The sequence below is a fragment of the Leopardus geoffroyi genome, chromosome B4, assembly GCF_018350155.1.
Source record: "Leopardus geoffroyi isolate Oge1 chromosome B4, O.geoffroyi_Oge1_pat1.0, whole genome shotgun sequence".
NCBI lineage: Eukaryota > Metazoa > Chordata > Mammalia > Carnivora > Felidae > Leopardus > Leopardus geoffroyi.
Window position 1 is genome coordinate 24,881,277 of NC_059341.1, and position 23,709 is coordinate 24,904,985.

Below are 23,709 nucleotides of genomic sequence, written 5' to 3' on the forward strand. Positions count from 1 at the left end.
TTTTTTTGAGAGAGAGAGCACGAGCAGGGGAGAGGGGCAGAGGGAGACAGAGAATTCTAAGCAGGTTCCACGCTCAGTATGGAGCTAGATATGGGGCTTGATCCCACGACCCTGGGATCATGATCTGAGCTGAAATCAAGAGTGAGATGCTCAGCAGACTGAGCCAACCAGGTGCCCCTAAAATAAATACTCTTTTTTTTTTTTCAATATATGAAATTTATTGTCAAGTTGGTTTCCACACAACACCCAGTGCTCATCCCAAAAGGTGCCCTCCTCAATACCCAAATAAATACTCTTAAAGGCACACCTGCATTACCTTTGTGGTCTAAAAGTTATTTCTGATCCAGAAGAGTTACCATTCCACTAAATGAGAAACTGGCAGAAAACAGTGTAGAAGGAAGTAATATAAGTTTCAAAATAAGACTTAAAAAAAAAAAAGTGCAACAAGCTAGTCATGGTAGGGAATTAGAAAAAGAAGCCCATCTAGATGCCTATGAGCCAAACATTTACTATCAATTGTCTACAAGTTTGTTATATATTATTAATCATGAATAATTCCATACTTGAATGAGAAGTGAAATATTTAAAAATAATTTGACAGAATATACAGGAAAATGAAGACTACTTTGACTGCTGTTCATGTAACAGTTTCATTTCCTTACAGAATTTACATGAAAAAGTGTAAGGTGTCTCTATCATCAATGGGACGTACAAAACTGGCTTGGGTTCAGATAAATGGCACTCTCACCTGGCAATCCTTTTCCCATGTGGGACTGCTGTGGCACTCAGACTCCACACTGGACGCAAAGGTGTGAGACTGGCTGCTGGCACTTGACGTAGCCAGCCTTCTCCTGGATTGCAGGAGATTGGAAGTTAGGCACTTCACAGGCATCCCAGGATTGGCAGCAACTATTTCAAGACCTATAGGGAAGAGAAAATATTGAATCTTATGTCACAGCTTTCTGAGTTCCTCACTGAACTTGAAACTTTGCAGAAAATTAGGCAGAGTATTAAGTACGGCACACCAGAACTCTTTTTGTATAAACATTATCCAAACCACAAGGATGGCTCAGGTGTTTTTGGCACACAAGTACCAATCAATGTTTAGGGGGAAAAAACCCCTCAATATTCACAAGTGAAAATCAGGACAAAAGAATTAAGTTGTAATTAGGAGGAAATCCATTTTGAATATCCATTATCCAATTTGAAACTCTTCTTAATAAAGGAGCATTACTGATGTTCTATATCCAGGTATGATTTAAGATTGGAATGTGACTAAATTTACTCAGTTCAATTTGTATTTAATTAAATGAGGTTTATGTGCGTACAAGTATGAATTACACACATCCATAAGGGATTTTCTTTTAATACTACTGGGTACAACAAGTAACAGTGAACTAGCTGACAGCAAACCAGTACAAGAAAGCAGCATCCTCTACATGACACGTGCTCCTTATTTATATAATGATGCTAAATTTGTGGTTCCTTAATTTATAATGAGACATGATAAGCAATTATGCTTTTATTATATGTGCATACACAGATTTTCTATGTATATAAAAAGATATATATTATATATACATGTGTACATACACACACACACACACACATATATCTTGTTTTCTCTTTCCCAAAGAGGGTGAACATGACAAGTAAATTCTTACAGTTTTTTGATTTAACAAATCTTGGCACCTTAAAACTAGAAGTTGAATTTCAATGTCCATCTAAAACAACGGTATTTTTGGTACAATAAACCCTCTCAATGAAACTCCTGAAACTCCTTGGACCCTGACCTTGATATTTGACTAAACTGCTCAGCTGCCTTTCCTCAGTAATGTGGGAATTTGTGTCTACCCCAATGCCAAGTGCATACTGTGTATTTGCTAATGAGTTCTTTCTGGATCACTGATATGATCAGACCATTCCTTTCTTTGGAACTCTTGATGACTCCCTGTTTCTACAGCTTAAATTCTAGGTCCCCTGTAATGATACTTGATCCTTCCCATCTATCTGCTAAGTTTCCTTTCCCATTGCACGTGCTTCTGCATTCTCACATAGCGCATTTAGTCCCCATTATCTGAAGATGGAATACTTCCAAGTGTCCGTGCCTTTGCTCATGCCTCTATCTGAAATGCCCTTTTCCAATATACTTGGAGCTATTGCTATATCTTTATTGAAAACCCATTCCTGATTTTTCCGGTTAGCACTTAACACTTTCTGTGTTGCATCACAGTATCCTTCTTACGGATTTTATTTTATAGGATTGCTATTGTTATCCCTTTGTATCTATAATCAACCAAACTTACAAGTTCTTTTGAGGCAAGGAATTCTCTTACTCATCTTGATATCCACTCAGTGACCAGCACAGTGCCTTGCCCCGATCTACTTCTGACTAGAGTAAGAAACCACTAAGGGAGAAGCAATTATTTTCACTTCAAAATAAGGCTATAATGGGGCGCCTGGGTGGCGCAGTCGGTTAAGCGTCCGACTTCAGCCAGGTCACGATCTCGCGGTCCGTTGAGTTCGAGCCCCGCGTCGGGCTCTGGGCTGATGGCTCAGAGCCTGGAGCCTGTTTCCGATTCTGTGTCTCCCTCTCTCTCTGCCCCTCCCCCGTTCATGCTCTGTCTCTCTCTGTCCCAAAAATAAATAAACGTTGGAAAAAAAAAAAAAAAATAAGGCTATAGTAACATTGGCATATTCTGTATTTTAGTAGTTTTGCGCTTATCAAAGCTATAAATATATATTTTCAGCCATTTTGATTTCCACAGAAGTGATTTTGACAGAAGAAACAAGATTCCATGAATTTGGAAGAAAGGGTCAGTGGACAGAAAATTGTATTTGCAATCAGGACTTGGCTAACCCACTTACTAGTATGTAATTAAACATTTTCAAACAGCTTTCTCATTTGTAAGTGAGATATCCTAGATATGTAAAGATTTGAGGACCAAATTCAAAATGAGGCAACATCCATGAAAACATGTATTCCGAAGATGAAGAACATGAGTGCAGAGAACTAAAACATCCAGTGTTGCTAAGTTATAGAAGGTAAAGTTAAGTGCAACAAAATGCCCCATTCTCTTCCTCTACTACTTTTGTTTTTTATTGTGTGCTAATGAAAAAATTTTATCTTTGCTTCAACTATTTTATTTCAAAATCTTTTGAAAATCATTTTATAAAGACACACAATATTACAGGTACTACATCTTGTTTATATAAGATTTCCAATGACCCAGTACAGTGAAATTTACCTGATAATCATTCTAATACTATGCTAATTGATGAATATCTCGTTAGCTAGATAATTTATCCTGTTGACTTAAAGATCTGCAATAGGGGCGCCTGGCTGGCTCAGTCAGTAGAGCATGTGACTCTTGATCTCAGTGTTAAGTTCCAGCCCTATGTTGGGTGTAGAGATTACTTAAAATATTCTTTAAAAAAAAAAATATATATATATATATACATATATATAAATATATATGTGTATATATATATATATATATATGCATATGACAATCTGTGTCAGAAATGGCATGAACATGAGGAAATATAGGAATGCCCCAGCCTGTTCAAGAATTTGCATTTCAAACTCATATTGGAAATTAAAAAATTTAAAAACATGTTTTTCCTCAAAAGACACACTTAATGGAATAAACTACCTTTTATACTCACATGAGTTTAGTAGTTTGCTACAATAAGGAGTAGTATCCTTGTGATCTACAGACATAGGACAAATTAGTCCTTGAGAAAGCTGTGATGTTTCAGATACATGGGTTGAAAGAATATTTGCAGAGTCTTTGTTGTTTTCTGCAACTGGTGTGTACTATTAAAGAGAGAAAAACAAAAACAAATGCTAAGATTTATCTCCACAAAAACACCACCTAAATACATAGACTGTTATACCACCTAAGTAGATAATGTGAAAGTAACTCAATATGCTTAATATTTAAATTTATTTTGATCAGGGGCACCTGGGTGGCTCAGTTGGTACAGCATCTGACTTCGGCTCAGGTCATGATCTCATAGCACATGAGTTCCAGCCCCACGTCTGTCTGTGTGCCAACAGCTCAGGGCCTGGAGCCTGCTTCGGATTCTGTGTCTCCCTCTCTGCCCCTCTCCCACTCATGCTCTGTCTCCCTCTCTCTCAGAAATCAATAATAAACATTAAAAAAATAAAAGAAATAAATTTATTTTGATCATTTATTAAAAAAAAAAAAGATTTAAAACTTTAAATGGGCATGTTATGTGAGTTTTTTCTAATTAAGTACTTACAAATCCCAAAGAGCTGATGAGAGATAACACCTGTCCTGGGGTTCTTGAATAATCTTGTCTAGGTTTAGCCATTGATGGTGTTGTAAGGATATCCATCATATTGATATCTATGTATGGAAAAAAAAGTATATGAAATTCTTTAAAAACTTCAAGGTCACTGACTTACTAGTCAATAATCATCTCTTCTGAACTTTGTTGCCCTTTCCACATTAACGTTATCTATAAAATTAGCTTGAGTAAGATGAACATATCCAGTGAAGCCACCATGCCGTAAACATATACAACCAAGCAGACAGAAAAAGACTAATACTGTATGATCTCTCTTATATATGGAATCTTAAGAAAACAAAACAAAACCAAGCTCACAGATACAGAGAACAGATTGGTGGATGCCACAGGCAGGGGCAGGGGGTAGAAGAAATGGATGAAGGGGGTCAAATACAAAATTTTAAGAGATAAATATTTATTTAAAAAAAAAAAAAAGTGGGGCACCTGGGTGGCTCAGTTGGTTAAGCAACTGACTTTTGATTTCAGCTCAGGTCATGATCTCACTATTTTTGAGATCGAGCCCTATGGTCAGGCTCCATGACACTGCAGAGCCTGCTTGGGATTCTCTCTCCTTCTCTCTGCCCCTCTCCCCGCTCACTTTCTTTCTCTCAAAAATATAACACTAAAAAAAAAAAAAAAAAAAAAAAAAGCAAGTGCTTGAAATCATTACAATTTGATAGAACAGAGTCTTGTGCCGAAATGAATAGAACACCCAAATTAGGAGTCACCGAGGTGCCTGGGTGGCTCAGTCAGTTAAACATCCTATTATGGCTCAGGTCTTGATCTCACAGCTTGGGGTGAGTTTGAGCCCTGCATTGGGCTCTCTGCTGTCAGCACAGAGCCTGCTTCAGATCCTCTGTCCCCCTCACTCTCTGCCCCTCCCTTCATTCTCATTCTCTCTCTCAAAAACAAACATAAAAAAAAAAGGAGTACTCAGTCACTAAACAAGAGTATTATCTAACTGGCAACAGGCACTCTTCTATGAGACTTTTTTCTTTTTTTTGAGAGAGAGAGAGAGAGAGAGAGAGAGAGAGAGAGAGAGAGAGAGAGAGAATCTCAAGCAGGCTCCATGCTTAGCACGGAGTCTGATGCGGGGGTTGATCCATGATGCTGGTATCATGACATGAGTTGAAATCAAGAGTCAGATGCCCAGCTGACTAACCCACCCAGGCGCCCCTGTGATATCAGACTTTTAAAGGTAAACTGAAAGTTTGAACCTAACAAATTTTATTGATTCTACACACTGATGAAGCAATAAGGACTAACAGGTAACAACAAACATCTTGAAGAATATTTTATAAATTAAATGTTAAAAATGTTATGGCAGTGATTTATTGGATATAACTCCAAAAGCACAGGCAAAAAGCAAAAATAGACAAATGGGGCTATATCAAACTTAAACACTTTCGCACATCAAAGGAAATAGTCAAAAGAATGAAAAGAACCTACAGAATGGGAGAAAACATCTTCAAACCAGTTATCTGGTAAGGGGTTAATGTACAGAATATATAAAGAAGTATAACTCAACAACAATAAAAAAATTCAACACTTATATAATTAAAAAGTGGATAAAGAACTTGGACAGACATTTCTCCAAAGAAGATATACAAATTGCCAACATGATTATGAAAAGAGGCTCAACATTAGTAATCAACGGAAAATGCAAATCAAAACTATAATGAAATATTACCTCATACCCATTAGGATGGTTAGTATCAAAAACAGAAAATAAGTAGTGTTGGCAAAGATGTGGAGAAATTGAAACCCTTGTACATTGCTGGTAGGTATGATAAATAGTGCAGCCACTATGAAAAACAAATGGAGTTGCCACAAAAAATTAAAAATAGAATTACTATGTGACACAGGCATTCCACTACTAGGTAAGTACACAAAAGAATTGAGAGCAGGGGATCTACAATATTTACATCCTCATGTCCATTGCATTATTCACAATAGCCAGGAGGTAGAAGCAACCTAAATGTCTACTGACACATGAATGGATTAAAAAAAATAGCATATATATGTATAATGGAATGTTATTCAGTCTTTAAAAAGAAGGAAATTCTGCTACATTCTGCAACAAGTATGAACCTTGAGGACATTATGCTAAGTGATATGGCAGTCACCAAATGACAAATGCTCTGTGATTCTACTTATGAGGCATCTAAAGTAATCAAACTCACAGATACAGAAAATACAATTGTGGTTGCTAGGGCTGAGGGGATAGGAAAACGGGGTATAATGCTTCAGTTTTATAAGATAAAAAATTTCTAGAGATCTGGTGCAGAGCAATGTGAACATGGTTAACACTACCCAACTGTACACTTCAAAATGGTTTTATATTATGTTTTTTACCACTATCAAAAAAAAAAAAAAAAAAAAACCACCACCAACAACAACCAAATTCAGAATCTGTATACTTAAAGGATGTTTGTTGTATTACTATTTATGCTAATACAAATGTAGGATTACTTGGGATCCATTTTATTTTATTTTATCTTTATAACTTTTATTTTTTATGTAAGCTCTACACTCAATGTGGGGATTGAACTCATGACACTGAGATCAAGAGTTCAATGCTTTATAAACTGAGCCAGCCAGGTGCCCTATGGGAGCCAAATTTTAAATAAATCATGAGATATGAAAAAAATAAAAAATATTAAAAGGCTATAGTACTTAACACAACATTTTTATAATTTGTGACTTTTCTCAATATCTTATCTGAAACCCAGGGAACTAGATTTGCCTCACAATTAAAAAATGTTTAGATTTTAGGTAATATGATAGGGGTGCCTGGGTGGCTCTATCAGTTGAGTCTCTGACTCTTGGTTTTAGCTCAGGTCATGATCCCAGGGTTGTGGGTTTGAGCCCCACATTGGGCTCTGTGCTGAGTGTGGAGCCTGCTTAAGATCCCCCTTAAGATTCTTGCTGTCTCTCTCTCTCAAAAAATAAGAAGAAAAAAAAAAGGAAGAAGAAAATGGGAAAAAAAAAAAAAAAGAAAGGTAATGTGATAAATTACAGTGGTTTTTTTGCTTTTTTTTAATTGAAGTATGACACACAATGTTACATTAGTTTCAGGTGTACAACATAGTGATTCAACAACTCTACACATTATGATATACTCACCACAAGTGTAGCTATCATCTGTCACCACACAGTGCTATTACGATACCACTGACTATATTCCTTATGCTATACTTTCCATCCCCATGACTTATTCATTCCGTAATTGGAAACATGTACCTTCCACCTCTCTTTCACCCATTTTGCCCTTTTGCCCCTCCCCACCAAGAAACCATCAGTTTGTTCTCTGTATTAATGGGTCTGACTCCACTTTTTTTGGTTTGGTTTGTTTTTTAGATTCTGTGTATAAGTGAATCTACTGGTCTTTCTGTTTGACTTATCTCACTTAGCATAACACCCTCTAGTTTCATCCATGTTGTCACAAAAGGTAAGATCTCATTCTTTTTTATGGCTAAGTTAATACTCCATTGTGTGTGTGTGTGTCTGTATGTGAGTGTGTGTGTGTGTGCACACGCCACATCTTCTTTATCCATTCATCTTTCGATGTACACGTGGGTTGCTTCCATATCTTGGCTATTGTAAATACTGCTGAAATCAACATAAGGATGCACATTATCTTTTCAAATTAGTATTTTTGTTTCTTTGGGTAAACATCCAGTATACTGTATAGTTAGGAACATCCTTAGTGGCATCTCATCTAGCAGCCTGGTACTCAAATATTATTATTACTGTTATAAAGAGTATGAGTAGTTATGTGAAATTGGATTAATAAAAACTATAAATAGCCCACATCAGTTCAGATCAAATTTTATTATCAGCTGAAAAACGTTTAGGTATTCAAAACTTTTTGAAATTTTACTCCTAAAGAATTATAGATTTATATTTAATTTCAAATAATTATAATCTCATGCTTTATAATTTATAAGCCCAATTTTCTAATGTTCATTTATTTCTACCTGCTACCAATTTAATAGATGATACCATATGCTACAAAGTCAATAAACTCTCAAGTATCCATACTTTTTTTTTTAGACTTTTTAATTAATTAATTTTTTGATTTACATCCAAGTTAGTTAACATATAGTGCAACAATGATTTCAGGAGTAGATTACTTAATGCCCCTTACCCACTTAGCCCATCTCCCTGTCCACAACCCCTTCCAGCAACTCTGTTTGTTCTCTATATAAAAAGAGTCTCTTATGTTTTGTCCCCCTTCCTGTTTTTATATTCTTTTTGCTTCCCTTTGCTTATGTTCATTTAACGCTTTTTCCAGTTTCTCTCTTTTAGAAACAATGCTGCTACAAAGTTATGTTCATATTATTTTGTTTTCTAGAACCATTTCCTCAGAATAAATTCCAAGATGGGGCACCTGGGTAGCTGAGCATCTGACTCTTAATTTTGGCTCAGGTAATGATCTCAGAGTTGTGAGGTTGAGACCTGCATTGGGCTCTGCGCTGACTGCGTGGAGTCTGCTTGGGATTCTCGGTCTCCCTCTCTCTCTGCCCTTCTCCTGCCCATGTGTACACTCTCAAAATAAATAAACATTAAAAAAAATAAATAAATTCCAAGACATAATCAGTCACTAGGTCAGAAAGAATGAAAACTTCTGTTTCTTAAAACACATTGTTAGACATACGTTGGAAAGCACTGTGCTAATTACAATGTGTAACTGTGCTTTTACAGTCTCATTAATTCTGGATCTTCAGTTCACCTCTCTCTCTCTCTCTTTTTTTTTTTTTTGCCTAGCTTACTAGTGTGAAATGATTCATTTGTTATTTTTTAAGTTAGCATTTCTTTCATTACTAGTAGTGAAATTAACATACTCCCATAAAAATGTGTGAGTTTGTGTGTGTGAATCTTGTGTGTAGTTTCTTTGCCCCTAGTTTATCAAGGTGGTCCTGTCCGTGTGAGTAAGTTCTGTAGGTATTACTTCATTCTAATCACTCAACTGATGTTTAATTGGTCAAACTAGTTTCAGTAGAGACAAAAAGTCAGAAGAACAGAAATGGTGAGTTCTTCTTTGAAGATCCAAAGATCTTTGAGGGCCCTTAAGGATTTAGGAATAATTATTACCATTTTTCATCTTTAATAGAAAGGAAATACCAATATACCTTTCTAGTCTTTTTTGAAACAAATAATCAAATTTTAGTCATTATAAGCTAACAAAACAGTGTAAGTTAATAACATGTAGTGCGTAAAATTTGTTGGATTTTTAAAAAGGTACTTACCTCCTATTTTTCTTACCTCTATTCAAAGTAACTTTGGAAAGGCCAAAATCTGTTAGCTTAATATGACCTTCATTAGAAATAAGCATATTGTCTGGTTTCAAATCCCTGCATACACAAAAGACAAGTATCAGATAACTAAAAAAGAGCTAGTGTTGATGTTAGAATTAGCAGGGGAAAAAGCCAGAAAGTTACAGAGAAGATTCAAACCCCATATATTTTTTCTCTAAAATAAGGCACTTATTGCTGGCTTTGAAAATGTGGGAAACAACTCTCAAAAGTAAATGATCTTTTGTATATTTGAACCTATGAGAAAGTTAACTGATGTAATGCTTTATTAGCTTTGGCATTATTCATTAGATTTTTCCATTAAAACAATTAAACTTCATTAGACAAAATAAACTTCAGGCCAAGTCAAAATCATATTTACCTCTCTCAAGGAGGGTAAGATTAAGCCTTAATAGAGGAGAGCCACTTAGAACATGACAATTTAGAACATGACCGTGCATAGAGCAAAACACTGTAAGTCAGCTGGAATTATAAGATATAGCACTTTTGTGTGACAATAAAGGAGTAGAAAAAAGATTCAATATTCTTCACAGCAAAATGGCATACTGATGCTCAAAGCAACAGATTAAAAAAACAAAGGGAGGGGAGATGAAAGAAGAGTTGATGGAGCTTCTAAACATACACAATATGTTTACCTGGGTTAGCTACCAAACTTTAGATAACCCAGATACATAGGCAAATGATTATGCAAATATTTCAGACTCAAATATTTAATACATAATTTGATTACTTGTGCTTTTAAGTAATAGTTTGTACAACAGTCTCTACCTGTGGATGATTCCATGTCTGTGAAGATAGTCTAGAGCCAAGGCTACTTCAGAAATATATTTGACAGCCATCTCTTCATCAAAATAACCATATATATGTAAGAGAGACTTGACATCTCCACCAATAAGATATTCCATTACCTATCAAAAAGGAATATAAATATTATAAAATACAAACAAGATGATTAACTTTAAAAATGTTATTTGAGTGTTACAGTTATATATTTTTAGCATGGTTCTATAACAGACACATTTAAAAAATTTTTTTTTAACATTTTTATTCACTTTTAGAGAGACAAAGAAACACAGCATGAGCGGAAGGGCCAGAGAGAGAGAGGGAAACACAAAATCTAAAGCAGGCTCCGGGCTCTGAGGTGTCAGCGCAGAGCCTGACGTGGGGCTTGAACTCACGCACCAAGAGATCATGACCTGAGCTGAAGTGGGCCGCTTAACCAACTGAGCCACCCAAGAGCCCCCAGACACATTTTCTTAAAATTTATTTTGAAAGAGAGGGGGGAGGGAGAGTGCAAGCAGGGGAAAAGCAGAGAGAGGGAGAAAGAATCCCAAGCAGGCTCTGCACTGACAGAGCCTCAGCCTCAGCCCCAGTGGGGGGCTTGAACTCATGAACCATGAGATCATGACCTGAGCCGAAATCAAGAGTCAGATGCTTAACTGACTGAGCCACTCAGGCACCCCAGCACAGACACATTTTCTTGATATCACTCAGTATACATTAAAACCAAGTTTGCTCATGTTGCCATATATTTTTTTTAATTTAAATTAAAATGTTTAATCTAAATAAAAATTCAGACTTATACAAAAGGTATAAGGACAGTCCCATATACTCTTTACCTAGATTTACCTATTGTGAGCATTTTGCCACATTTGCTTTCTTCCTCTCCCCATATACGAATATAAAATAAACCTTTGTTAATAATTAACAAACATGTTATTATTATGTTACATAATAAAATAATAGGATTATTAACATTATTGATACAAATATCTTTTTTTTTTTTAATGTTTATTCATCTTAGAGAGACAGAGCATGAGCAGGGAAGGGGCAGAGAGAGGGAGACACAGAATCTGAAGCAGGCTCCAGGCTCTGAGCGGTCAGCACAGAGCCCAATGCAGGACACGAACTCATGAATTGTGAGATCATGACCTGAGCTTCAGATGCTCAACTGACTCAGCCGCCCAGGCGCCCTGACACAAATATCTTAAATGCATGTATTTCTATTCAGACTAAAGAAATTAATTTAAAAATATGGTGATGTGCCTGGGTGGCTCAGTTAAGTGTCTGACTCTTGCTTTCAGCTCAGGTCATGATCTCATGGTTTGTGAATTCGAGCCCCACATCAGGCTCTGCACTGGCAGCATGGAGCCTGCTTGGGATTCTTCCTCCCTCTCTCTCTGCACCTGCACTGCTCACACTCTCTGTCTCTCAAAATAAATAAATAAAGATTAAAACTTTTTTAAAAACATGGCAACATTAACAACTGATATTTATAGCTTTAAAGCTTTTGCTAAATAATTGGAGAATACAGTTGAAGAGGTCACGATACAAAATTCTTCATCATGTATCTAACAAGGATATTCTTACATAACTACAGCATAATAAAATTCAAGGAGCTTAACACTACTATAATGTATTATCTAATCTATAGCCCATATTCAAATTTCTCTGAGTATCTAAATAAACATCCCAGATAGCACTTCCCCTCATCCCCTTGCCCATGCATGGGATTTAGTTGTCATGTCTCTTTAGTCTCCTTTAATCGGGGACAGTCCTGGGGTGCCTGGGTGGCTCAGTCGGTTAAGCGTCCGACTTCGGCTCAAGTCACCATCTGCGGTCCGTGAGTTTGAGCCCCGCATCAGGCTCTGGGCTGATGGCTCAGAGCCTGGAGCCTGCTTCCGATTCTGTGTCTCCCTCTCTCTCTGCCCCTCCCCCGTTCATGCTCTGTCTCTCTCTGTCCCAAAAATAAACAAACGTTAAAAAAAAAAATTAAATCTGGGACAGTCCTTTGCCTTTTTTGAGGGGGGTAGTCTTTCCTGACATCTGATTATTTCCTCACGATTTAATTCAGGCTATGTATTTTTGGCAGGAATACTAAATAAGTCAACTAAATAAGATGTTGACTCTTTCCTAGAGACTCTCACCAGATGGGACACCTAATGTCAGCATGTTCCATTACTGGTGATGTTGACTTTGATCACTTAGTTAAGGTGGTAACTTCCAGATTTCTCCATTGAAGAAGCACTTTTTTTTATCCCTTGCTCATTAATAAGTAATGGGGGAAATACTTTGAGAGTATGTAAATAACCTGTTTCCCAACAAATTTTCAAGCACTGATTTTAGCATCATGTGACTATAGGTGATTCTTGTCTGAATCCACTATTGCTATGTGGTTGCAATACTATTCCTTCCACATGCACTAGTCATTACTCTCAAAAATTTGTATCGTTTTAAGGTAAAAGATACTGCCTACTAAGAACTTAATAAAACAAAGTCCTTTCTTTCCCTTTTAGGCCAGTAATTTCCCTGGTAGAGACTAGTCAATGTTTGTTGGTGATATCAATCATTAAAACATTTACTAAGCACAAAATCTGTGTTATACACTGTGCTAGCACTGGGAATATAAGCATGAATAAAATGTCTCTGCCAGTGAAAGTTTAAAGTAGTTTACAGTAGTAGAAAAATAAGTAAATAGATCCTGTATTTGAGTTCATGAGAGTGTTTATTTTCTTACATTCTCATCGATTGTTATTGATCCTTTTTATCTTTGTCAATCTAAAAAAAATGGACTTGTTTAAACATTCACTTTATTTACCGTTAGGGAGATATAGGACCTTTACACAATTTTTGGTCTTTTATGTATCTTCTGTGAATCACTTCTGTGCCCATTTTTCTTTTGGGTATTATTTCTTATTGATGTGTAAAACCTGTTACACAGTAGTAAAATTAGCCCTTTGTGTGTCTTTTGAACAATATTTTCTCCAAACTTGTTATTCGACTATGTAAATGGTATTTTGTATAAAAATGTTTTACTTTGTACTTAGTAAGACCTACACCAACTTATGATTATAAAAGTTTTCTTCTAGTACTTTTATGGATTCACTTTTTAAAGTAGAAATCTATGATATGAAAGGGGAACAAGTGACTCTAGCACTAAGTCATGTTTCATAACTGTTCAGAAAATTATTTCAAGTAACTTCAAAAAACAGAATTTTATTTTTATCATTATTATTTTTTACAACTGCAGGAAATTATAATTTTTTTTATGTTTATTTTTATTTTTGAGAGACAGAGCGCCAGCAGGGGTGGGATAGAGAGAGAGGGAGACACGGAATCTGAAGCAGGCTCCAGGCTCTGAGATGTCAGCACAGGGCCCGATGCAGGGCTTGAACTCACGACAGTGAGATCATGACCTGAGCTGAAGTTGGACGCTTAACCAACTGAGTCACCCAGATGCCCCCAAAAAACAGAATTTAAAAAAAGTTTATTGGGGTGCCTGGGTGGCTCAGTCACTTAGGCTTCTGACTTTGGCTCAGGTCATGAATCACAGTTTGTGAGTCTGAGCTCCGAGTTGGGCTCTGTGCTGATAGCTCGGAGCCCAGAGCCTGGCTCAGATTCTGTGTCTTCCTCTCTCTCTGCCCCTCCCCTGCTCGTGCTCTCTTTCAAAAAAAAAAAAAAAAAAAAAAAATTTTTTTTTTAAGTTTATTTATGTATTTGAGAGAGAGAGAGACAGAGACAGAGACAGAGAGAGGGGGTGGGGAGAGGGGCAGAGAGAGCGAGGAAAGAATCATAAGCCGGCTCTGCAATGTCAGTGCAGAGCCCAATGTGGGGCTCCATCTCACCAACCATGAGATCATGACCTGAGTCAAAATCAAGAGTCGGATGGACACCTAACCAACTGAGCCACCCCCAGAATTATGATAGTATATCCCAAGGGGAAAAAGAACTGCAAAAAAAATCCTAAATTGAATCCAGTTGTTTTAGTGTTAGTAAAACAATATTGGTATTGTTGTTTTGAAAATACCAGATATACATAATGTTGTAAGTTAAAGCAAACGAATAATTACGTTAATGTTGTTAGGAACCTGCACGGTCAGGGTAAAAGAATACATATTTTTTTCAAAGTATTTTTGCATGTCATATATTTTTCAAAGATGTTGAGTAAAAATTCTATAATTTTCCATTGAATTGGAAATGGAAGCATGAACTCGTGATATATTTTTCTCTTTCTACAAAAATGTTTTAAAATGCATAAGTCATGGGGATGAAAGTACAGCACAGGAAATATACTCAATAACATTGCAATTAAATTTGGTGACCAATGGTAACTAGACTCATTGTGAGGATCATTTTGTAATGTATGAAAATATGGACTCGCTATGATTTACACCTGAAACTAATAGGATATTGTTTTTAATCTTTTAATTTTTCCTGATGCTCTGTAAGGTCTTACCACATACTGTTTCATAAGCAGTGTCTGATTAAACAGTTAGTCCCCTATTGTCTTTGTGAATGGAATACATCAGTGTTTCCTTCTTTTTCTGTAAAGAGCCAGATAGTAAGTATTTTAGGCTTTGTGAGCCATGTGTGGTTCTATGTGGCAACTACCTCACTCTTCTGTTGTTGCAAAAGAGCAGCCATAGATAATAAGTAAACAAAAGGATGTAGTTGTATTCCAATAAAATGTATTTATTCGTCAAAATTCAAATTTCATATAATTTTCATATATCACAAAATATTATTCTTCCTTTGATTTTTTTCAACATTCTAAAAATGCAAAAACTATTCTCAGCTCACAGGCTGTATAGAAACAGTGGACCAGATTTGGCTCACCACAGACGTAAAAGATGTAAAGTCAATTACTCTTTTTTTTTCTTTTTTAAATTTAATGCTTATTTTTGTGAGACAGAGCGAGAGAGAGAGACAGAGACAGACAGAGTGTGAGTGGTGGAAGGACAGACAGAGAGGGAGACACAGTATCCAAAGCAGGCTCCAGGCTCTGAGCTGTCAGCACAGAGCCCAATGTGGGGCTCGAACTGACAGACTGAGAGATCATGACCTGAGCTGAAGTCGGAGGCCTAACTGACTGAGCCACCCAGGTGCCCCAAAAGTCAATTATTCTTACAGTATTTTTCACCTTCTTACTGATACTCTATATATTTTTTGACTCAGTGAATTATCCTATATATTAGACCCATATCTCTGGCTTTCTCAGAGCAAAGGTGTCTCCAGAGGGGCTGTCTTTAATACTGATTTAGGGTGAACTCCAATACAGATTTATATCTTTTCTCCAAAATCCAACTTCACAGCTTCTCACAGAGAAGGTCATTACAACAGGAACTGCAATTCATGCTAAGGTATTCACTGGAGTGTTTTTTAGAACAGTAAAAAAACCCAAAGCAACTCATCAATAGGATATTTGTTATAAAAATTATGTAATTCCTAAATAAATCTATGGAATTCTGTGTAGCCATTAAAAAGGATGAGGTCTGGTGCACCTAGGGGGCTCAGTTGGTTGAGCATCCAACTCTTAGTTTCAGCTAAGGTTATGATCTCACGGTCTGGTTGTGGGATTGAGCCCGCAGGTCCGTGGAGCTGGCTTAAGATTCTCTATCACTTCTCGGCCTTTTGGCTAAGATCAAGTGAAGATTCTCTCTCTCTGTCCCTCCTCCACTTGCACGAGTGTACTTTCTCTCTCCCTCAAAAAAAAAAATAAATAAAACCTACTTAAAAAAAAAAAAGGATGAGGTCACCAGTAAGTGGAAAAAAAATAAGAACAGTACTTACAATATGATCACATTTCATGTACTTATTTAAACTGTACAAAAAACATTTATTTATTTATTTATGTTTATTTATTTTTGAGAGAGACAGTGCAAGTGGGGGAGGGGCAGAGAGAGAGACAGACAGACACACACACACACACACACACACACACACACACACACAGAATCTGAAGCAGGCTCCAGGCTCTAAGCTGTCAGCACAGAGCCCAACACGGGGCTCGAACCCATGAATCAGGAGATCATGACCTGAGCCAAAGTTGGACGCTTAACCGACTGAGCCACGCAGGCACACCTAAAAATCTTTTACCCATCCTGAATTAGTCCCAATGCAGAAAAGGTGCTCACCACTGTCCTAGAAAAACTTTTTACTTTCCAAAATTTTCTGGCCTTCCCATTAAATCTGTGTAACCACATTAAAAAAAAAAAAGAGAGAGAGAAAAAGTGTGAGCAGGCAGAAAGGGAGAGAATCCCAAGCAGGTTCTGCGCCCTCAGGGCAAAGGATATTTCCACCGTCTAGATTTTCTCTTGCATTTATATATCTAACCATTAAGGATGGTTTACTGAGTGTGTAATACAAGGAACAAGACAAAAGCATGAGATCATGAACCATGAGATCACAACCTGAGGTGAAATCAAGAGTCAGATGCTTAACAGACTGAGCCACTGAGGCGTCCCTGTAACCACATTTAATGTCAGTCTAAATATACTCACAGATTTACTGAAAGACTAGAAATGGATTTAAAACCGTCAGGTACCAAAAGAGTTTTAGATTTGACTATGTTTATAACCTTTCCTGAACATTCAGTTCTACAACTTGAAGTTGAATATCATGTTCTTCCACACGAGAGTTCTGTTCAGACTCAAACTTTTATAATTTTTTTTAAGTTTATTTATTTTGAGAGAGGGAATGTGTGTGTACTCACACACGTGCAAGCAGGGGAGGGGCAGAGAGAGAGGGAGAGACAGAATCCCAAGTAGGTTCCGTGCTGTCAGATCTCACGATCAGTGAGATCATGACCTGAGCCAAGATCTTAATCTTAACTGACTGAGCCACCCAGGCACCCTTCAAGTTTTTGACATAGAAAAAAGTTGAAGTGTGGCACAATTAAGTTCCACAGAGGGCTTCAGCATATCGAGGATAAAGGGTTTCCACTACTGAAGGCAATCAAATTATGAAAGAAATCAGCATTCCATTGGTAAACTATGAATCTGGCGTCTAAAATCTACATCCTAAGACCCATTCATTCATAGAAAACCATTTGTGCATACCAAACAGAAGCTATTGGAGTCACCAAACATTTAATCCATAGATCATCTCAGAAATCAAAAGAATCTCTAAAATATGTAGTCAAGGTATCCTCACCAATTCCTGCCCCCTCAAATTCTTCCTTAGAAATGAAAAGCAAGCAATTGTCGAAGTCCACACACCCAATATCCACCATCTCCCCAAATCTTTCTTTATTACATACCAAACTTTGTATAGTATTCCCATTTTATGTCCTTTACTTGCCAAATATTTTTAGCACCATGTGCCAGACACTGTTCTACATGCTTTATATTAACCTATTAAAATTTCACAATAACCTCTGAAGTAAGTACTATTATTATCTCCATTTTGCAGGTGAGGAAACTGAGGTGTGAAAGTTAATTTTATGTGTCATTTTGGCTAAGCCATGGTACTCAGAGATTTGGTGAAACATGAACCTAAATGTTGCTATGAAGGTGTGTTAGATGATATAAACATCTAGGTAGACTTTGAGTTAAAGCTGATGACCCTCCATATTCTCGGTGGGACCAATCCAGTCAGTTGAAGGCCTTAAAAGAAAAAAGACTGTCCTCCATGCCTCCCACCTCTACCCTACTCACCCCAAGAAAAAGGAATTATGCTTCTACACTGCTTTTTGGATCTGAGTTGTAACACCAACTCTTCAGGTCTGCAGCCTGCTGGCCTACCCAGCAGTTTTCAAACTTGAAAGCCCCAACAATCACAAAGAACAATTCCTTAAATCCCCACCCTCTACACACACCACATACACCCTATTCTTTTTCTCTGGTGAATCCTGGTTCAAACAACAGGTAAGGGTACTTGGTCAAAGTCATAAAGCTAGAAAGTGCAAAAGTTGGAATTCAAACGCAAGTGCTCTAAACTCAGAGACTGTATTCTTCTTGAGTCACTGAATTCAGTGATTGCTAAATGAATAAAAAAATGGAAAATTACTCACCAAGTAGACATTATTTGCTGACTGTAGTGAATAGTACAAATGGACAATGAAAGGACTTTTGCTTAGTGCTAGTGCGTCCCTCTCGGCTTGCACCTGATGTGTCATATTTTTGTTGATCATATCTGCTTTTTTGACAACCTATGGTAGACAACATGATAACACATTCATTTTATTTTTTATTACAAAGTGTTCTCAAGTTTCAGAGTTGCCTTTTGTGAAAACAACCAGATGAAAGAAAAAGATGAAGAGAAAACACAGATGTCATTTGTACTCCACATTGCCATCAGGAAACTGTCAGAAAAACAGCAAATATGGTGAAAACAAATCAAACCTTTTTTCAAGAGAACTGCTTATTTTGGCGTCAAGTGGCAAAAGTATCACATCCTTTTTGAGAAGGAAAAAGAAGTAAACAAATGTTCCCTTAGTGCCCTGCATATTGGTAGAAAAAAAGTTCCATTCTACTGTTCTTTTAACAAAGTCAAAGGATAGTGATCTCCCTCCTAATAAGCCCCCATAATCAGGAACCTACGCACAGAGAATTAGCAGCTAGTAAATTTTTTTAACTTCTGATTCTTTGATGGATGGGAATTAGAAAGAGGAAGAACATAAGAAGTTTGTTTGCCTAGGAAAAAAAAAATCTTAAGAATGGTTAGAACTACTCAAAGTTAATAGTCTCAAATGTTGTCTTACAGAAAATAACTCTTTTCAAGTTTCTTACAGAAAATTACTCTTTTCAAGTTTCAAGGTAATTGGTGTGGAAGCAAAACTATGATATAATCTACATTAAAATTGGAGCACTAACCTGAATAGTCAGCAACACTGAGATCAATTCTCAGGATGATTAAAAGTCATATTTCTTCCAAAGATTCATTAGAATATTTAACAAAATTATTAATACACTATAAATTCCAGCCTTATAACCTTTCCATAAGAAAACAAGGAAATTGGCAAAGCCAGTCCGTAACATGATTTCACCTATGACTCCACTACATTGGAAGCTCTGTGAGGGCATGTTTGTTTTGTTCACCATTGTACCCTAGATCCTACACACAAAGGGGACACTCAACAAATATCGAAAACATGAATTGATGTTTTCATTTAAAATTTTTTTTTTCAAATTTTTTTAAATTTTTTTTTCAACGTTTATTTATTTTTGGGACAGAGAGAGACAGAACATGAACGGGGGAGGGGCAGAGAGAGAGAGGGAGACACAGAATCGGAAACAGGCTCCAGGCTCTGAGCCATCAGCCCTGAGCCCGACGCGGGGCTCGAACTCACGGACCGCGAGATCGTGACCTGGCTGAAGTCGGACGCTTAACCGACTGCGCCACCCAGGCGCCCCAATGTTTTCATTTTAATAAGTGATAATGACTGATCAGCAAGTACAGCAGAAGGAAAAGCAACCTATGAAGCAAGGAAGAATTAAATTCAATGGGGTGTGTCTGAGAGGTCAGGGAAGGTTTGAAGAGGGGCTAAGATGAACCTTAATACATAAATAACACAGGTGGAGATGAGCAGAGAAGGGTGGAAGAAAAGCACTTAAGGAGGAACCAGCACAAACGTAAGTTCAGAAGCACAGCACTACACAGCATTCACGGACTAGTCAATTGTCTGGAGTGGCTAGAACATAGGATTTGTGGAAGTTACAGTCGATGTTTAGGGCCAGGACTTGGACCATGATTGCTTTTCTAAGGAGTTTGTTAGGTTGCATGTCACAGCCTAAGGAATGGATGAAAAAATAGCGATTCCAGTTAGGAGCCTATTCCTGGAAATGAAGGCCTGATGAATCTCAAAAACACTGTCAGGTAAAAAAAACAAAACAAAAAACACACAAAAAACAAAACAGATGCAAAAGACCATGCATTGTATGATTCCATTTACATGCAATGTGGAGAAAGGGCAAACCTGCAGAGACAGAAAATAGATTGGTGGTTACCTGGGGCTAAGGGTGTTAAGGGGGAGGTACTGCAGATGGGCAGGAAGTCTTTTTGGGGTGATGGAAATGTTCTAAAATTGGATTGTGGTAACAGTTACCCAATTTTTAATCTACTAAAAACTGACTTGTACTTTATTTATTTTTTTCAACGTTTATTTATTTTTGGGACAGAGAGAGACAGAGCATGAACGGGGGAGGGTCAGAGAGAGAGGGAGACACAGAATCGGAAACAGGCTCCAGGCTCTGAGCCATCAGCCCAGAGCCCGACGCGGGGCTCGAACTCACGGACCGCGAGATCGTGACCTGGCTGAAGTCGGAGGCTTAACCGACTGCGCCACCCAGGCGCCCCACTGACTTGTACTTTAAAAAGGAAGGAAGGGAGACAGGGAGGGAGGAAGAAAAGACAAAAGAAAAAGAAAAAGTGAAGTCCGGTGCTTGGGCAGACTTGGGAACGTAATAGAATGGAAGAGATAATAAGAAGGAATACCAGACGGGGTGCCTGGGTGGCTCAGTCGGTTGAGCTTCTGACTCTTGGTTTTATCTCAAGTCAAGGCTCTCACATTCCGTGAGTCCGAGCCCCTCATCAGGCTCACACTGGCAGTACGAAGCCTGCTTGGGATTCTCTCTCTGTCCCTCCCCGCTCACTCTCTCTTGAAACGAATATATAAACTTTAAACATTTTTTAAAAAGAGAAGGAATATGAGACAAAATTGACAGGACTAGTTGAGACGTATGTTATACAGATGGAGTAGAGGGAAATTAAAATGACTCACGTTTCTAGCCTGAATGACAGGGACGAAGGTGGTTTTATTAAGCGGAGAGAGGGAGTACAGAAAGTTCAGTGTTTAAGCAGTTAGGTGGAGAGGATTGTTCAAAGTCAGGAAAGTACAATTTCAAGGCACTTGGTAGATATTCACATAGCAACGTCCAACACGAAGTTGAAACTGCATTAGCGGTAAAACTGGTTTCTTTACCATGTTCATTCAGTGCTTAAATACGAGTAATCCGAAATTATGGGAGTGGGGAGTGAGGACCAAGAGTGGCCAGGAAAGCTTCAAATACATTGAAAGCTCTTGAATGCTTTTGGAATGATATGTACTGCTGCAAGGATAAAGGAGTGGTATGTTCTAACATGTTTCAGTTTAGTCTTTAAATAGTTGTTTCACATTTAATGTTTCAAACGTAATTCTGGTAAAGGTCAAGGCGGTAAAAAGGACTCAGAAATCCTGATGTCTCCTAAGCATTGTTGGTGTGAAAAGGGCGTGGCAGAGGCGAGCCACTCGGCCTGACTGCGCTCAGGTCATACCAAGTAAGAAGTCATAGGGCTGTGGAGGCCCCTACCGCCCTGGAGCCTGCCCAGTTCAGGGGGGAGGGCCGGCTCTCCCCTGAAAAGAGGGCCGAAGGTCCGAACTCTTTCCCTCTCTTTACTCCCCGCCTTCTTACCTTCACCGCATACAACTTGCCGCCTTTCTGCCCGAGATACACCTTCCCGAAGGCGCCACGGCTAATAGGTTTCACTATGGTGAATTCCTCAATGGAAGGAGGTCTTGGCACCGGGATCCTATTCACGCACTCCACTGTCACTGCGTCTCCTCCACTCTCCTTCTCGCTCCCCGCAGTGCGCTCCATAGCAGGCCAGCCCAGAAGGAAGCCTGTAGCATCAGCTAAGGCCCCTTCCCAAGCCACAACTCCCGCCAACTAGGTTCAAAGTAAGGCCCCGCCCACGCAATGCGCAGGCAGTGACGTCACCGCGTTGCCGTGCTCGCGCCGAGCCCAGCGCAGCCCCGCCCCTGTCACCTCTTGCTCGTAAGCGCGGAAGTACCCAATGGAGCTGAGGGCTGGGACGCTGGGAAATTCTCCAGCCAACCACACACTCTTCGAGGGCGGTGACCGCGGCCCAATTACCTCATTTAGTAATAACTGGGGAGGCACTGACTGTCTTTTGCTTACAAGAAATCTCGGGATTGACTAGGTTTCTCCTGACCTCCAAACGAGGTTGATGGGACCCGCCCTCACCCTACTTTTGCTTGGTTTTGTTTGTTTTTTACCCCTCGCGACCTCGCACCCCTGGGCGAAATGTAAGCCAGTTTGGTTTGGCTCCCCGAAATCATACAATGTGGAGAAACTGGATGAGCAGGAAGCAGGTGGCTGGCCCTGTCATCTGACAATGTTAACAGGATGTAACTTGCCTGACTGAAGCAGATGAGGACCAATAGGAACAATTTTCGATTTATTGTGGGGAAGATAAAAAGCACTAAACTGTAGCGAAAGAGTTTATCATAACTCAAGGCCCAGTCGGAAAAGGAGGCTATGTTGGAAGATTTCGTAAGGAAGATGCAAAAAGATTTAACAGGGTCAATGCCATCCCCTCTTAAGGGGGAAATATATACATATATACATATATATACATGTATATATATGTATATATGTGTGTGTGTGTGTGTGTATCGGCGCCAGAGAGCTTGGGGATCCAGCACCTGTATTATTCCCGTGAACATCAAGCCTGGGGGCCAGGGTTGCTCAGCTACTTACTATCTGACGTAGTAGATACAAACGTCAGACCCAGAAAGGTGGAGCTCTAGCGCTGGCGTTCACCCGCGGGTGATGCAGCCCACCTGTCCCGGAAGTAGTGTTGCGTTGGATGCTTGCCTTCCGGGGCAGATTGTATGTCGTTGCAGCAGCTGTAACAAGGGGAGGCCATTTTCTGTTTCTAGGAAGAGTGAGGGCTAAGGGAGAGGGAAAAAGAAAGGGAAAAAAGGGCTCAGCGCCTCCCCGCCGAGCCGTGGACAGAGGGGCACTTTCGGCAGGCGGGTGAGGTCGCTGAGGGCCCAGAGGAGATGTTTTCCCTCTCGAGTACGGTGCAGCCCCAGGTGAGTCTGGCATCCGGTCCTTTTTTTTCTCTCCTGCCCGCGGCTCTTTGCCGTTTGCGTTTCGTGGAAGCGATTTCGCGTTTGGGATCGTAGGAGGGGGGCGATCAGCGCAAATCAAGTCCTAGTCTTGAGAAGGGATCAGCGATCACGCTGAGAGTAAAAGGCTGACGTTGAAGCAGAGGCATGAGATGATGAGGACTTTGGTTTATCGAGTTGATAGCGTGGAATTTTTACTAGAGAATCCATTAGGCATTGTTCAGTGCCGGACATTCTGGGGTGGGGGAAGCAGAGTGAGGCTGGGGGAAACGCCTTTGCCTTAGATATGATGAAAGCAAATAATGTTTCTTTCCATCTGATCACCTCTCCAGTGATTTTACTGTTCACAACCCTGATACCCAACTCTTTCTTTCCTTTTTAAATGGAATTTAACCCAAACATGTTATAATTATTTGAATACTACGAATGCTTTCTTTTTTG

The 23,709-nt window shown here is 38.7% G+C and overlaps 2 protein-coding genes across 4 annotated transcripts in view; one reads left to right on the forward strand and one right to left on the reverse strand.

The window, feature by feature from the left end:
• MASTL (microtubule associated serine/threonine kinase like) overlaps positions 1–22,104 on the reverse strand; it is a 35,680-nt gene extending 13,576 nt beyond the window's left edge. The window contains exons 1-7 of one of the 3 annotated variants that reach the window (XM_045466660.1): positions 21,806–22,104; positions 18,427–18,564; positions 10,404–10,543; positions 9,586–9,674; positions 4,270–4,376; positions 3,670–3,820; positions 749–921 (exon numbers count right to left, since the gene is read on the reverse strand). In XM_045466660.1, the coding sequence (XP_045322616.1) occupies positions 749–921; positions 3,670–3,820; positions 4,270–4,376; positions 9,586–9,674; positions 10,404–10,543; positions 18,427–18,564; positions 21,806–21,991 (984 nt within the window). In that variant the 5' untranslated portion in view covers positions 21,992–22,104. The remainder of the gene's footprint in view (positions 1–748; positions 922–3,669; positions 3,821–4,269; positions 4,377–9,585; positions 9,675–10,403; positions 10,544–18,426; positions 18,565–21,805) is intronic. The other 2 variants (XM_045466659.1, XM_045466661.1) reach the window with 2 other exon arrangements.
• Positions 22,105–22,992: 888 nt separating this feature from the next.
• YME1L1 (YME1 like 1 ATPase) overlaps positions 22,993–23,709 on the forward strand; it is a 50,464-nt gene continuing 49,747 nt past the window's right edge. The window contains exon 1 of the mRNA XM_045466167.1: positions 22,993–23,232. Within this exon, the coding sequence (XP_045322123.1) occupies positions 23,200–23,232 (33 nt within the window). The 5' untranslated portion in view covers positions 22,993–23,199. The remainder of the gene's footprint in view (positions 23,233–23,709) is intronic.